The sequence below is a fragment of the Pelodiscus sinensis genome, chromosome 14, assembly GCF_049634645.1.
Source record: "Pelodiscus sinensis isolate JC-2024 chromosome 14, ASM4963464v1, whole genome shotgun sequence".
NCBI classification, from domain to species: domain Eukaryota; kingdom Metazoa; phylum Chordata; order Testudines; family Trionychidae; genus Pelodiscus; species Pelodiscus sinensis.
Window position 1 is genome coordinate 39,371,757 of NC_134724.1, and position 15,895 is coordinate 39,387,651.

The window sequence follows — 15,895 nt, forward strand, 5'->3', positions numbered from 1 at the left end:
CTTCATCCATGGTGACCTTCTTAACTCCCCCTTGCAGGTCCATCCAGCCCAGTATCCTGTCTTGGTCATGGCTTCAGAGGCAGGTGTGAAACCCCTGGCTTGGGATGCTATGGAATAACCTATTCATAGCGAAAGTTCCCTCCTAACCCCAGTATTTTGTCGTTGTGAATATTTTGCACCTGTGCTAAGAAAATGACAGTGCTGATGGGAGCCAGTGACAGTGTGGACAGTGGTGGGCAACCTTTCCTGTCTACCTTCCCTGCATGCATCCTGCAGTCCTGCATCCCACACAGTTGGGCCAATTACCTTCCATTCTGAGATGTTTTACCCCAATTCATGTTCAGTTGGGCCAGGCTGAGTAGTGACATCCTAGTTCTGATACATCCCAAGGGCTGTGTCTAGCAAACTCATTTCACTAAGGCATGCATGGGAAAAATGTGGCCCATGGGCTGGATCCAACTCACCAAACTGCCAGATCTGGGCTACCATCCCATCGCCTAGTAGGAGCGTCAGGCAGGCTCCATGCCGCCACACACAATTCAAAACAGCTGGCTGCAGGGGTTATGTGCTCTGCTTGCCATGAGCTCCTGGGATGGGAGGTGGGGCTTTGCACACTGCCCACACCCCCAGCACAATCTCACAACTCCCATTGATAGGAACTCCCACTCCTGGGAGCCACCAAGGTAAGTGCCTCCTGATTGGAGCTTATACCTGGCACCCTGCACCCAAGCCCTCTGCTCCCCCTCTTGTACCCCTTGCCCCATGTAACCCAAACCCTCTGCACCTCCACTTCTGCACCCATACCCCATCTCACACCCTTGCACTCCAATTTCCTGCCCCAGGTCACAACCCCTTCCTTCACCAAAACTTCCTCCCAGATCCCACACCCACTCCTGCAGCCCAATCCTCTACCCTGAGCTCTCTTCTGCACCCATCCTTCATCCCAGACCCTGCACTTCCTTCATTAATATCATGGAAAAGTACAGCCCTTGACCACTTACTAAATTCTTGGAGTGGCCACTCCCTTCCCCCCTCCCCCCCCCCCCCCCCGCAAAAATTATTGCCCAGCCAGGCACTAGGGCCACAAGCAAGATTGTATCCTGGCCCGAACAATGCAAGGGTGCAGCATTAGCATGGGGCCCACATATCCCAGCTTTCTGGGTTTAGGCTAGTTTTCTGGGGCACTTCCAGCCTCCCAGCTGGCTCCCAGGCCCAGCCAGGTAAAATCAAACATTTCTCACCACTTCCTGCTCAGCCCTCTCCCTTCTAACCTCCAGTCCCCTTCCTCCTCCTCCTCTATCTCATCAGGCATAGTTTGCCCACTTCTAAGCTGGGTCCCCATCGGACCAGACTGGCCAGCTGCTCACCTGGTGGAACAGCACAGTGCATTAGGGATCACTTCCCAGCGGAGAAGTCTGCCCATAATGTATTGCAGTGGGACCTGCAGACTATTCAGCAGAGGGGCCTAGCACAGAAGGAGGTGAGCAGGTCAGATTAGTTCCTGGGAGGGGAAGATCTAGAGGATATAGGGAAAGAAAACACAGGTGAGATTGAAGGACCCAACATCCTCTGCAATCCCACCTCTCTCTCAATATCTGCCTGACCCCACTGCCAGCTTCCAGCCCACCAGTCTTTTGGAAGCCATGCTCCAGCATTGATTCCCCTTCTCACCCATCTACTTTCGGCAAGAACATAGAGACATCTCCATAGTCACCCAGGCCTAGGAGGTTCCAAAGTTCCAAGTTCCACTGAAGTCAACCCTCCTTGACACTGATCAGTATTGGATCTGGCCTTTGATTAATGCTGTGGGGGCACTGGCTGCCCTCAGAGCAGGGGCATGCCTCAGCTGTTGGTTTGGTTTGATGGAGCCCAAATGGCTTGAAACCTACCTGCTTCCTCTTCCAGGCAGGGAGAAACAGAGGAAAGAGGCTTCTTCATTAGTTATATCTTGAGCTGATGGCCTTGCAGGTTGCCTAGCTCCCATCCATGACCCTCTTCTTTCTGTTCTGCAGAACCCAGGATGTCACGAGGTTCCATTTGGACCAGGTGAGTAAATAGTGCTGCTCATTTTCACTCTTGGAGTGAGATAGTGATGGTCAGGAACCAGGAAGGGCAATGGACAAAGCAGGGTGAAAATGGAAGTGACTGGATGCTCCAGGCCTACCACACATTGACCAGACAAGAAAGAACTAGGGTATGAGGCATGGAGTAAATGAGTGAGACAGGGTAACATGCCGCTCAGTGAGCCATGTGAGATTGCTGGGCATAGGCAGTACCAGGTGGGTGGAAAATAAGCAGCAAGGGCTGGTTGGAGGCTTGTTTGTTAATCAATGTCTGTTTCATGTTGTTCCCAAGTGAGTTGCAAAGCAACCCCCACTCCCAAGAGTCCATCCAATGGTAGTGCACCATTCTGGGCTCAGGCTCTCGGAGGAAGGGCTAAATGACATGCGGAGCTGGTAGCTTCCCTGCATTCCCATGGGAACAAGATCCATTCCATTTATAAAACACAGACAAATTGCTCGGCAGCATCATTGTGTAGTTGTGATGAGGACCTGGATTTTCCTTTAAAGCTTGATCCAGAGTCAACTTAAGTCAACAAGGGTCTTTCCATTGATTTTAACAGAGTTTGGATCAGACCTTTAAAGCAGCTGACTCTCTGTGTGTCATGTACTGGGCCTTCCACCTAGATACCAGCAACCTGCAGAGAGCAGGAGAAGCAAGAATGATGACAAGTCTCAGAGGGGTAGCTGTGTGTGTTTGTACCTGCAAAAACAATGAAGCCTGTGGCACCATAAAGAACAAATGTATTTAGCCATAAGCTTTTGTGGGTAAAAGCCACTTCACCAGATGCATTGGAGTAGAAATTACATATAATTACGTCTATATGTACTAGTTATATCAAAAGAAGGGAGTTACTTCTCAAGTGTAGGACCAGTGTTAAGTAGGCTAATAAAGTGGGGGGAAGGGACGGGGAGGAGGTGTGGCTCTCTTCCAACAGCTGATGGGAAGGCATGAATACCAAAAGAAAGATAATTGCTTTTGTAGAGAAATAACCACTCTAAATCCTTATTCAGTCGTAATTTGATAGTGTTAAATTTGCAAATGAATTGCAGCTCTGCTGTTTCTCTTTGTAGTCTGGTTTTGTATTTTTAAAGAAGGATGCCTATTTTTAAATCTGTTAGGGTATGTCTACACTACCCTCCTAATTCTAACTAGGAGGGTAATGTAGGCATACCGCACTTGCAAATGAAGCCCAGGATTTGAATTTCCCGGGCTTCATTTGCATAAAGCCGGCCGGCGCCATTTTTAAATGCCGGCAGTTCGAACCCCATGCCGCGCGGCTACACGCGGCACGGAGTAGCTAGTTCGGATTAGGCTTCCTAATCCAAACTAGCTGTACTCCTCATTCCACGAAGTCTGCTTCTGTATTGATGATCTTGATGATCTTGATGATCATTCCACGAGGAGTACAGCTAGTTCGGATTAGGAAGCCTAATCCGAACTAGCTACTCCGTGCTGCGTGTAGCCGCGCGGCACGGGGTTCGAACTGCCGGCATTTAAAAATGGCGCCGGCTGGCTTTATGCAAATGAAGCCCGGGAAATTCAAATCCCGGGCTTCATTTGCAAGTGCGGTATGCCTACATTACCCTCCTAGTTCGAATTAGGAGGGTAGTGTAGATATACCCTTACTGAGTGTCCAGGAAGGTTAAAGTGTTCTCCTACTGGCTTTATGGATGTTACCTTTCTTGATGTCTGATTTGTGTCCATTTATCCTTTGGCGCAGAGACTGTTTGGTTTGGTCAATTCACATGGCACAGGAGCATTGCATATGATGTACCTTTTGAAGTAGTACAAAAAACAAACTGAAATTTCCCACAAAACAAAATTCTCAGAAAATGTTAGGGCTACTTGCAGAGGGAATAGTCGGAGAGAGGCAGGTAACCATACTTAAGCTGAAGTACTCCATGCTTTTTTTGCCTCTGTCTTCACAGACAAGGTCAGCTTCCAGACTATTGCACTAGGCAACGAGTATGAGGAGGTGGGCCGCCCTCAGTGGAGAAAGAACAGGTTAAGAACTATTTAGAAAAGCTAGAGATACACAAATTCATGGGTCAACTTATTCATAAATGATCTGGAGAAAGGGGTTAGCAGCGAGGTGGTAAAGTTTGCGGATGATACTACACTGTTTAAGATCATCAATACAGAAGCAGACTTCAAAAAGATCTCACCAAACTGAGTGATTGGGCAACAAAATGGCAAATGAACTTTAATGTGGATAAGTGTAAAGTAATGCACATTGGAAAAAATAACCCCAACTATACGTACATATGATGGGGGCTAATTTGGCTATGACAAATCGGGAAAGAGATCTTGGAGTTATCGTGGACAGTTCTCTGAAAACTTCCACACAGTGTGCAGCGGCGGTCAAAAAGGCAAATAGGATTAGGAATTTTCAAGAAAGGGATAGCGAATAAGACACAGAATATCTTACTGCCCCCGTATAAAACTATGGTTCGCCCATATCTTGAATACTGTGTACAGATGTGGTCTCCTCACTTCAAAAAAGATATTTTGGCCTTGGAAAGGGTTCAGAAAATGATGAGGAGTTTGGAACGGGTCCCATATGAAGAGAGGTTAAAGTGACTGGGACTTTTCAGTTTTGAAAAGAGGAGACTGAGGGGGGATATGATAGACGTTGTAGTGGGGAGGAGTGTCCGCCCACTGAGCCGGAGGAGGAGGAACCCCTCCAGCCGCCATGTTGGGCTGAGGCTAGTCCCACCCTGTCATCTGACCAGAAGCCAGGGGGTGGGCCCAGGACAATAAAAACCCAGGCAGAAGCCTCAGTCAGGACTGAGCCTGCCAAGAGACTGCAGGCCTCCCCAGGACTCCCAGCCTGGGGAGTGGGGACTGAGGCCTGGCCCGGGCCTCCTACCTACCATGGATTTTCCCCGAGACCAACGGGACGATCCCACCCTATGAGCCGCCTACAACCAACTTGCCTGTGTTGATGGGACCGTGGTTGAGCTGCAAAGGGCTGCCCAGTGGCCCCGGTTTGAGCTATGAGTAGACAGGCTCTACCGGGTTGTGCAGAACACGACATTGTGGACATAGTGGGCCCTTTCCACGGAGCAAGGCGGGATTCTGATACATCCTGATGCTCATGGACTATGCAACCCAATTTCCCGAGGCTATCCCCCTCTGAAATACCCGTGCCTGCACCATCGCGAACGAACTGGTACAAATCTTTGCCTGGGTAGGGCTGCCGCGGGAATACTGACAGACCAGGGAACAAACTTTACATCCTGGCTGCTGCATCAGGTCTGCAGCATTTTAGGCATCCACAAGTTACAGACCTCCGTCTACCATCCCCAGACTGACGGACTGGTAGAACAGTTTAACCATACTCTAAAAGAGATGCTCAAGAAGTTTCCGCCAGCCAAAATGAAGCACTGGGACCAGTTAGTTCCACCACTCTTAATGGCTGTTCGAGAAGTGCCACAGGCCTCCACTCAATTTTCCCCGTTTGAGCTCCTGTACAACAGACGACCCCGTGGCATCCTGGATTTGATGAAGGAGACCTGGGAGCAGACCCCCTCGACCTCGGTAGGACTCTTGCAGTACATGTTCCAACTCCAAGAGAGAATCTCTCGAGTGGGGGCCATGGCTCAGGAGAACCTGTAGACCGCCCAGAGTGCGCAGGAGCAGGGATGCAACCGTGGAGCCCAAGAAAGATTATTTGAACCTGGGGATAGGGTGTTGCTGTTACTCCCTTCCGAGGAGTCAAAATTACTGGCTCGCTGGCAGGGTCAGTATGAGATTTCCCACCGACTGAGCCCGGTCACTTACGAAATTCAACCAGATCAGCGAAAGAAAAAGCAAGTATATCACGTGAACCTCCTCAAACCCTGGCGAGAACGAGAAGGACTGTAGGTCGTACCCTACCCCTCAAAACCGGCATTGGGCCCCTACATATCAGGGACCAATGAGGAAGGTGAACCCCAGCTGGGGGATACCCTGTCTGAGGACCAATGGAACCAAGCCCAGCGTCTCATCGAAGTGTTCACCAAAACCTTCACCTAGAAACCGGGCCGAACCTCAGTTATAACCCATAGCATCCGAACCACTCCTGGACAGGTCGTACAAGAAGATAACAGACCTCTTCCCTGGCGGATGCTTGACATGGTGGAACAGGAAGTTCGGACCATGTTGGAGTTGGGGGTAATCGAACGATCCAAGAGTGAATGGGAAGCCCCGTTGTGCTGGTCCCCAAGCCGGATGGAAGCATCAGGTTTTTGCATTGATTTTCGGAAGGTCAACGCTATTTCAAAGTTTGATGCATACCCGATGCCTCTGACGGATGAGCTCCTGGAGTGCCTAGGGAAAGCCAATTTCATAACCACACTAGACCTTACAAAGGGCTAGTGGTGATCCTGTTGGACTCGGAGTCGCGAGAGAAAACAGCTTTCACCGCCCCTTCAGGACTCTTCCACTTCGTACGCATGCCGTTCGGCCTCCATGGGGTACCCGCCACCTTTCAGCGGATGATGGACCGCCTGCTTGCCCCCCGTCTGGAGTATGCCACGGCCTACCTCGATGACGTGGTCATCTGCAGTTGCGGGTGGGAGAAGCACTTGAACAGAGTGGTGGCGATGTTACGAACCCTCCGAGACGTAGGTCTCACCACCAACCACAAGAAATGTAAAATCGGCTGGCAGGAGACAACCTATTTGGGGTATCACTTGGGACGAGGATTGGTCCGACCACTGGTGGGGAAGGTGGAGACTATACAGAATTATCCTGTATCAACAACTAAAAAGAAGGTCCTGCAATTCCTGGGGCTGGCGGGGTACTACCGCCGATTTGTTCCCCAGTTTGCCAGCTTGGCCGCTCCCCTCACCACACTTCTTACTAAGGATAAACCCCAGAGTGTGACGCGGCCTTTCAGCAACTCAAAGAGGCTCTGTGTAGTGAGCCCGTCTTGTTTAGCCCCGACTTTGATAAACCCTTTATTGTTCAGACAGATGCCTCAGACAGTGGGCTGGGAGCCGTACTGTCCCAGGAGGTCGACAGAGAGGAACACCCAGTCATCTACATCAGCCGCAAACTATTTCCCCGAGAACGCCAGTACTCTGTGATAGAAAAGGAAACCTTAGCTATCAAATGGGCGGTTGAAGCTTTATAGTACTACCTCCTTGGAGACGCATTTATTTTATTTACAGACCATGCACCATTAAAATGGTTACAAAATATGTGGGACACCAATAGCCAGCTTATGAGGTGGTATTTAGCCCTCCAACCCTTTGTATTTTCTATCTGCCACAGGGCGGGAAAGGCAAATGCCAACGCAGATGTGTTGCCTCGCCTGGCGGAGGAGCAAGGGCCCAGTCCTGATGATCGGGATCTGGACTTAAGGAGGGTGTGTGTGTAGTGGGGCGGAGTGGCCGCCCAGTGAGCTGGAGGAGGAGGAACCCCTCCAGCCGCCATGTTGGGCTGAGGCTAGCCCTGCCCTGTCACCTGACTGGAAGCCAGGGGGTGGACCCAGGATGATAAAAGCCCAGGCAGCAGCCTCAGTCAGGACTGAGCCTGCCAAGAGACTGCAGGCCTCCCCAGGACTCCCAGCCTGGGGAGTGGGGACTGAGGCCTGGCCCGGGCCTCCTACCTACCGGGGCCCAGATGCAGACACCCGGCTCCCTGCCTGGGAGGCGAAGGCCCAGCTTAGCCAGCCTACCTGCACAGAAGCGGTGGAGGACCCAAAGGGCCAGCCGGGTCCTGTGCCCCAGTGCCTGCCCCGGAACCGGGAGAAGCAGCCCCAGATACCTTGTCTGGAGGCACCACCTGGGACCCCCACGGACCCTGACCCTGACCCTGAGGCCTGGCGCAACCGCCCGACCTCACCCGGAGCCCAGCTGAACCCCAGTGACCTGCAAGCGGTGAAGGACTGGACCAGACCGCCCCAGTGGGATGAGACCCTCCTGGGCTGACTGCCTCCGCCGCCCAACACCCAGGTACCGGCCGAGGGGGAGAACGGAAGTGGCCCAGGGATAGTGGGGGCAGTTAAAGGCCCCAAGGCTGGCGCGTTTTGGGCTGGAGCCCCCGCTGAGCCGTAGCAGCCTGCACTGCTGCTCCTAGGGCCGGGGTGCAGTGGAATGGGTAGACCTGCACCCCCCTCCTGCCACCCACCTATTGAGTGGCAGTCTTCCCCCTTGCCACCGCCACAGGTGATCTGCCTGCACCTCTTCTGAACAAGGAGCTCCCTGACTGTGTTTGTTTGCTGCCATGCCCTGAACCAAGGGCCTGGCCACTCCTTACGAACTGACTGGGTTGGTTTGTTGCTGCCACGCCCTGGACTGAGGGCCTGACTGCTCCCTGGGAACTAACTGGGGTTGCCTTAAAGGGGCAGGGTAGTGGGGTGGAGTGGCCGCCCACCTAGCCGGAGGAGGAGGAACCCCTCCGGGCAGGCAAACCGACTACAAGGTATATAAAATCATGAGTGGTGTGGAGAGGGTGAATAAAGAAACCTTGGAACCTTCCCTTGCAACAAACCCTGTTGCCAGCTTTGTCCACACATTCACTCTGCTGATACCATTATTGGACCTAACCAATTGAGTTATAAGATCAAGAACACATATTCCTGCTCATCCAGAAATATAATTTATGCAATCATGTGCCGAAAGTGTCCGTCTGCTATGTATATTGGACAAACATCTCAGACACTTCGCCAAAGGATCAATGCCCACAAAACAGATATTAGACAGGATCACAAAGAAAAAACAGTTTCTTGCCATTTCAACCAGAAAGGGCACTGTCTGAATGACTTGATTACCTGCATCCTGCTTCAAAGACCTTTTCACACCAGACTTGAAAGAGAATCCTCTGAACTGTCATTCATGCTTAAATTCGACACTTTACATATCGGTCTAAACAAAGACATTAATTATCTTACCCATTACAAAGATAGCTTCCCCAATTATCACCTCTAATATCATTAGCTCACAGACATTTACCTTCCCCTCCCCCATTCCCATTCTGTTCTGAAATTTGATTTGTCCTTTTCATGTGTGTTCATTTTTTTAAATTGTATCCTTTGGTATATATGGTTGTGCCAATTTTCTTCCAATCTGAGGAAGTGGGTCTGGCCCACGAAAGCTCATCATCTAATAAACCATCTTGTTAGTCTTTAAAGTGCTACATTGTCCTGTTTTTTGTTTCAGCTACACCAGACTAACACGGCTACATTTCTATCACAGTTTAAAGAGAAGCTAGATAATTTCATGGAGGTTAGGTCCATAAAAGGCTATTAGCCAGGGGATAGAAATGGTGTCCCTGGCCTCTGTTTGTCAGAGGCTGGAGATGGATGGCACGAGACAAATTGCTTGATCATTATCTTCGGTCCACCCCCTCTAGGGCACCTGGTGTAGGCCACTGTCGGCAGACAGGCTACTGGGCTAGATGGACCTTTGGTCTGACCCAGTACGTCCGTTCTTATGTTCTTATGTGATTATTCCCCTTTATTCAGTGCTGGTGAAGCCACATCTGGATATTGCATCCAGTTCTCAGCCCCCAGTATAGAAAGGATGTGGATGCATTGGAGAGGATCCAACGGAGGGCAACCAAAATGATTACAGGCTGGAGCACATGATATACAAGGAGAGGCTGAGGGATTTGGGCTTATTTAGTTTGCAGAAGAAAAGAGTGAGGGGGGATTTGAGAGCAGCCTTCAACTTCCTGAAGGGAGGTTCCAAAGAGGATGGAGAGAGGCTGTTCTCAGTAGTGATGGATGGCAGAACAAGGAGCAATGGGCTCAAGTTACAGTGGGGGTAGGTCTAGGTTGGATATTAGGAAAAACTATTTCCCTAGGAGGGTGGTAAGCACTGGGATGGGTTCCCTAGGGAGGTGGTGGAATCTCCATCCCTAGTGGTTTTTAAGTCCCAGCTTGACTAAGTCCTGGCTGGGATGATTTAGTTGGGGTTGGTCCTGCTTTGGCAGGGGGTTGGACTTGATGACCTCCTCAGCTAGCCCTAGGATTCTATGTACTGTGATGAGCAACACTGCATGGAACAGGGGAGTAATTAGGTATAGGCTAGTCCCAGATGGCACCAAACCCCAGGCTGGGATTTCCTATGCAACAAAGTCTGTGTTACATTGAGAAACCTAGCCATAAATTAGGGGTTTCTGATGTCATGCCCAGTCCAATGAACCACATTGCCTGTCAGCAAAAATGAGAGGAGATAACAGAGCAAAGCCGTTCTGTGAATACCTATTGATAAACCTGTGAGCTCTTCGGGGTGAAGGTTTCACGTGTGGCAGCTGACCTAACATCCCAGACCGCCCAGTGCACATGTGTATGTGCCAGCCCCAGGCTCCACCGTAGCAGGATTCTGATGGGCTCCTTCCACAGCAGCACAGCATGTGGAGCTCATGTAAGACCCAGGCCAATTAGAGGCCCTACCAAAATTGTTGACCTGGACAGAAGGCTGGCCTGACCCAGCTTCGCATTCAAGGAGGGGAATCATCAGAGCTGCTGTTGGGTCACTTCTGTTGGGTTCAGAATGGTATGAAGCACTTGCTGCCTCTGTATAACCATCCTTCCAAGTGCAGCAGGGAACCCTGTGCTGCCCATAGGAGATGTTTTAGAAACCCTGTTTAAAAACTCTGTCTCTGTTAAAATCTGTAGGGTTTAGGAATCATGTTTATAAGAACCCCATAGGTTTCATCCCTGTTCAAGTCTATCTGGCTTTCCCATAGGGGATGCCCTGAAAGGATAGCATGTGTGTCAGGGCAGAGTCACAATATTAGGGCTCTTTTGGTGCATGGAAATCGGAGTGCCTAATCAGTCTAACGGGGTGCTAATTGGCTGCAGTGCACGAGGCATGCCAGCAAGGCTGATGCTCCACTGAAGTGGAGAAATGGGACTCATGCAATTTCCAGCTGATAATAGCCTCTGTTTAAAAAACAAGCACGCAAACGGGCCTCCCCAAGGCTCCAAGCCACGTGCAACTCTCTTGAAGGCCAGCACCAAGGCTGAGAGCTGATGTCAGCAGTACTGATACACAGACAGCTCTGTCATGGCTGTCTCTGCCCAAGGCCCCAAGCAATGAAGCTGTGGCAGCTGTTGGAGGGGCTGACCACCTTTCAGTTCAGACATGACCACTTCCTCCTGTACAGACAGCTTCTTAAGCTATGTTCCGCTTCTTCGTCTGGCACAGCGTGTCATGTCCTCACCTGATTCCATCAGTGTCTCAGACTGTTTAACTGGAGCAAATATGATGGTCTGTCAAGTTTATAGCTTCTTAGATTTTAAAGTCATTATGATAATAAACTCTGACTTCCTGTAAAATACAGGCCACATAACCTCAGGCAGTAATTTCTGCATCAAATTCATGACTTCAGCTGGAGAGCTCCAGTTTTGCTTTAAAGATTACAAGCGATGGAGAATCCCCTATATTGCTAATTATCCTCACTGTTAAAAAAATGCACCGTAGCCTGAATTTGTCTCGCTTTCGCTTCCAACCATTGGATCTCTTTATGCCTTTTCCTGCTAAGTTAAAAGCTGTCTACTAACAGAAAGTCGCCCATTAACCTTTGCTTGTATGGACTAAATAGATTAAGCTTCTTGAGGCTTTCATTCTGTGACTGGTTTTCCAGATCTTTAATTTTTTTTGTAGCTCTCTTCTCAACCTTTTCCAATTTTTCAACACCTTTTTTGAAGTGTGGACACCAGAACTGGACCCAGTCTCCAAAATTGGGCTCACTCCTGCAATATAGAGAGATAATTCCAGAACCATACTCCTACTTGCTATTTCCCTGCTTATACATGCAAGGATTATGTTTGCCCTCTTAGCCACAGCGTTGCACTGAAAGCTCTTGTTCAGCTGGCTGTTTACCATGCCCCCAGGTGCTTTTCAGAGTCACCACTTTCCAGGATATAGTCCCCTGCATTCTCAATGGGACCTGTAGTTTTTGTTTCTAGAAGTATGGTTTTGCTTTTGGCTGCATTAAAACACGTTGCCCTTGCCATCCAATACAGGTTGGTCTGTATAACTGACTGATCACTATTTGGAAGTTGAAACTAGACAAATTCAGACTGGAAATCAGGTGTAAATTTTTAACAGTGAGGGTAATTAACCACCAGAAGAACTTACCGAGATTGGACAGCTTTGTTCAAGACATGTTCTAGTTCAGAGGAGATTACTGGGGATCTGGTTTTGGTTTATCTTATACAGGAAGGCAGACTAATCATCACAGTGGTCCTTTCAGGTCTTGGAATCTAGGAACAGCTGTGATTATTTACCATTCCACCAGTGTTTCCATCACAGTGCAAGAAGAAGGGAGAGGGGACTGTGAGTCAGAAGGCTTCTTCTTAAACCATTTGTGCTCTGAATTTCTCTGTGGAGATGGTCACCTCTGAAGCTTGATTCTTGATGGAGTTGCTCCTGATTTACACTGGGCGAGATCTTACCTCTCCCATTGGGCTGCATGTCCTTTAGCTGGTATCAGCCAGAATTGATGATAACAATAGAAAGCTCATGCCCTGTGGAACAAGAGAGTGCATGACAACAGGATATGCTGGCCAGAGCTCAGATGTCATTGTCCACTCGCTATAACTTATTCCAAGGATTTCCCCATATTTGGTGGCTCATGATCAAGCAGCTGCCTTCAATCATCATGAGAACTCCAAACATCCACAGGGCTGGAGGAGCAAATCAGCAGTTGCTAGCCATTCCTAACACAGCAACATCAGAGTCTTTCCTTCTATTTAAAGTAGGAAAGAGCTGTGGGAAGCCTTAGCAGATGCTTCCCTTTTACTAGTGACTGCTATGTGCAGTGTCAGAAGCCGTGCAGTGTGCAGAGTACATTTTACCACCCCATTGCTAGCTTCTATCCTGTTGCAGTTCTGCTCTGAAATAGTATTGCCTCTGAGGCAGATGTTTAAAAGAATCTAGATTTACTTTATTTCCTTATTATTCATGCTGCATTTTCTCCTCCAATGTGTGTGCCCTGAAGGGAGCCAAAGCATGTGCCTGAAAAACTGCACTGAGCTGAGACTAAATGAAGGTGTCTCAGGGGCAGTGTGCTGCTGCTTCACTTTTACTTCAGCAGCAGATTTAGAGTGGATTCGGAAGTGCCTCTTGCTTAAAGTTCAAAGCACTCACCACCCAGAAGGACAAATCATTCAACATTCCTTAAAGTCTGGGGTCATGTTTTGTGAGCAGAGGGAGTACTGGCTCCCAAGAGGATGGACAAGCTGTCAGGTCCATGTGCCTGCATGGACACAGTGTGACAGGTATGGTCTACAGGAAGGCAGCTGGCATGTTCCTCATCAGAGACTCAGGTCATGTTGACAAAGCATGGCAGCTCAGTAGGTATGGGCGGCTTGCAGGTCTCAGGAAGTATTGAAAGCACAGGAGTATGCTGTGTGTGGGCCTAGTTGGATTTTTGGGAGACCCAGCAGCTGTGTTCTGCATACTTGGTAGCACTGTTAGATCTGAAATGCCAAGCAGCAGCCATCCTCTCTGCCTCACTGCAGGCCACAGCTCTGAAAACTGTGGGAATGGAACTTAGCTGGCATTCCCTGAGCCTGTGACCTTGGCCAGAACCCCAGCTTGCTTCTCTTAGCTAATGCAGCTGCTTGTTGCTTTTGTTTCATCCATTCCTGAGATAGGGCTCCGAAGTGCCCTTGCCCCTGGGCTCCAAACCATGGCAACGTTATCACCTCCCGGCCTCCATGCACAGCAGGCTGGAGGCCTTGCTAGGGGAGAGGAGAGCTGGTGCTTTTTAGAGAAACAAACCGGCCAGTATGAAATGCCAGTGGCTTAGCTAGAATTATGCCAGTGGGGGAGAGATCTGCTCAGCTTCAGTCCCCCAGGAGATCATGCATTGAGAGTTCATAAATCCAGTCTTTTCTATGCCCTCACTTTGCTATACTGGTTTCCTGCTCCCTTTCCACCAAGGGTGTGTCTAGACTACATGCCTCCGTCGACGGAGGCATGTAGATTAGCCAGATCGGAAGAGGGAAATGAAGCCGCGATTAAAATAATCGCGGCTTCATTTAAATTTAAATGGCTGCCCCGATCTGCCGATCAGCTGTTTGTCGGCAGATCGGGGCAGTCTGGACGCGATGCGCCGACAAAGAAGCCTTTCTTGATCGACACAGGTAAACCTGGTTTCACGAGGCATACCTGTGTCGATCAAGAAAGGCTTCTTTGTCGGCACATCGCGTCCAGACTGCCCCGATCTGCCGACAAACAGCTGATCGGCAGATCGGGGCAGCCATTTAAATTTAAATGAAGCCGCGATTATTTTAATCGCGGCTTCATTTCCCTCTTCCGATCTGGCTAATCTACATGCCTCCGTCGACGGAGGCATGTAGTCTAGACACACCCCAAGTGTGTTCCTCTCTTAGGATCTTCACTGGCTATTAGTTGGATTGGTGGGTAGGGAATTCATTTCTATAATTATAGGACATGCAGATGAGGAGCAATGTGGTCTAGTTGTTAGAGCAGCAGATTGGGAGTCAGGTTTTCTAGATGTTATCCCTAGCTCTGTTATTGACCTTGGGCAAGCCATGGTTAATCCCTTGGTGTCTCAGTTTTTCTGCTTTTAAAATGGTGATAGTAATGTTCATACACAACCCCTTTCGCAGAATTATTAAAAAGTTTTAAGTTCAGAAGGAGCCATTGTGATAATCTCCTCTGACTTCCTAAATAGCGTAAGTCAGGAAACCTGCCCCAGTGAGTCCTGCATCAAAGCCCACAACTAGAACTAAGAAAAGGATGTGTGAAACAAGGTTTTGCCATTTTTTTCCCCTTCTGCATTGGAAAAAAATGGAAATCTATGTGAAAGTAGCAGCCCTTGGATGTGATAGTGCTGGGATCAAATCCCTGCCCTGCCTGAGGAAAAATAGGGACTTGACCCCCCATGGAACTGACTGCCCTAGCCACTGGGCTTTTGGCTTGTCTGGGATGATTCCTGCCTCATTTTGACCAGAAATTCCATTCCAGAACTGGAGTTCCTTCCCAATGAAAAATGAATCCAAGCTGATATATATGTCCTCAGAAAGGGCTGCGTGACAGAGCTCTGGCCTTGCCTCGGGAGGCCCTGCACTTTTAGGTGGATAGTGTTTGCCTCAGAGGCTCACTATGGCCCCTCTCACCTTTTACTAGAGGGTAGGTCACAGCCTATGGAGCTATCTTCCTCAAAGGCCAGTCAAGCAAGTTTGGGGTGAAATCCCTCTTTAGTCCCAAACTCCTGCCTTCAGGGATAGTCTCTGTAGTGGTGCAGGGAAGGTTGCGGGCGGGGGAATCCAGACCTGCCCTCTGTCTGGGTTCTGGACTAGGGGCCCCTAACGGCAGAGGCAGCAGGTAGTAATTCCTTTACCAACAGACCTGCAGCTTTTCCCTGCAACCACTTTCCCAACCAACTCCACCCAGTACCAAATCCTTCTGCTCTTCCCCAGCGCACCTTCTGCTCTTCACTCCCAGTCCTTCGCCTGCCAGCCCCCCCTGAAGGGAAGCCTTTTAAACTAACCCCACCAGGTCCTTTATGGGCTGCAGGTGTTCTGATTAGCCTGCTGCTTCTGGCAGGCTATGTCTACACTCGCGGCTTCTTGCGCAAGTAATATGCAAATGCGGCTAAGCGTGGAATATCGCCCAGCCTAATTTGCATACCTAATGAGCCACCATTTTTTTCAGAAGAGGCTCTTGCGTAAGAAGGAGCGTCTACACTGCCCCTTCTTGCACAATAAAAACCCTCTTGCGCAACGCTGTTCTTCCTGAAAAGTAATACGTGTAACGGCATTGCGCAAGAGGGTTTTTCTTGCGCAAGAAGGGTTTTTCTTGCACAAGAGCCTCTTCTGAAAAAAAGCTGTCTCGTTAGGTATGCAAATGAGGCTGGG

General features: G+C 49.5%; 1 protein-coding gene across 4 annotated transcripts in view; it reads left to right on the plus strand.

Annotated features, from left to right (window-relative positions):
* CCDC33 (coiled-coil domain containing 33) overlaps window positions 1–15,895 on the plus strand; it is a 225,859-nt gene that overhangs the window by 200,404 nt on the left and 9,560 nt on the right. For 2 of the 4 annotated variants that reach the window (XM_025183619.2, XM_025183622.2), the window contains one exon: window positions 2,013–2,046. The exons of the other annotated variants lie outside the window; for them this stretch is intronic. In XM_025183619.2, the coding sequence (XP_025039404.2) occupies window positions 2,013–2,046 (34 nt within the window). The remainder of the gene's footprint in view (window positions 1–2,012; window positions 2,047–15,895) is intronic. 4 annotated transcript variants of the gene reach the window in all.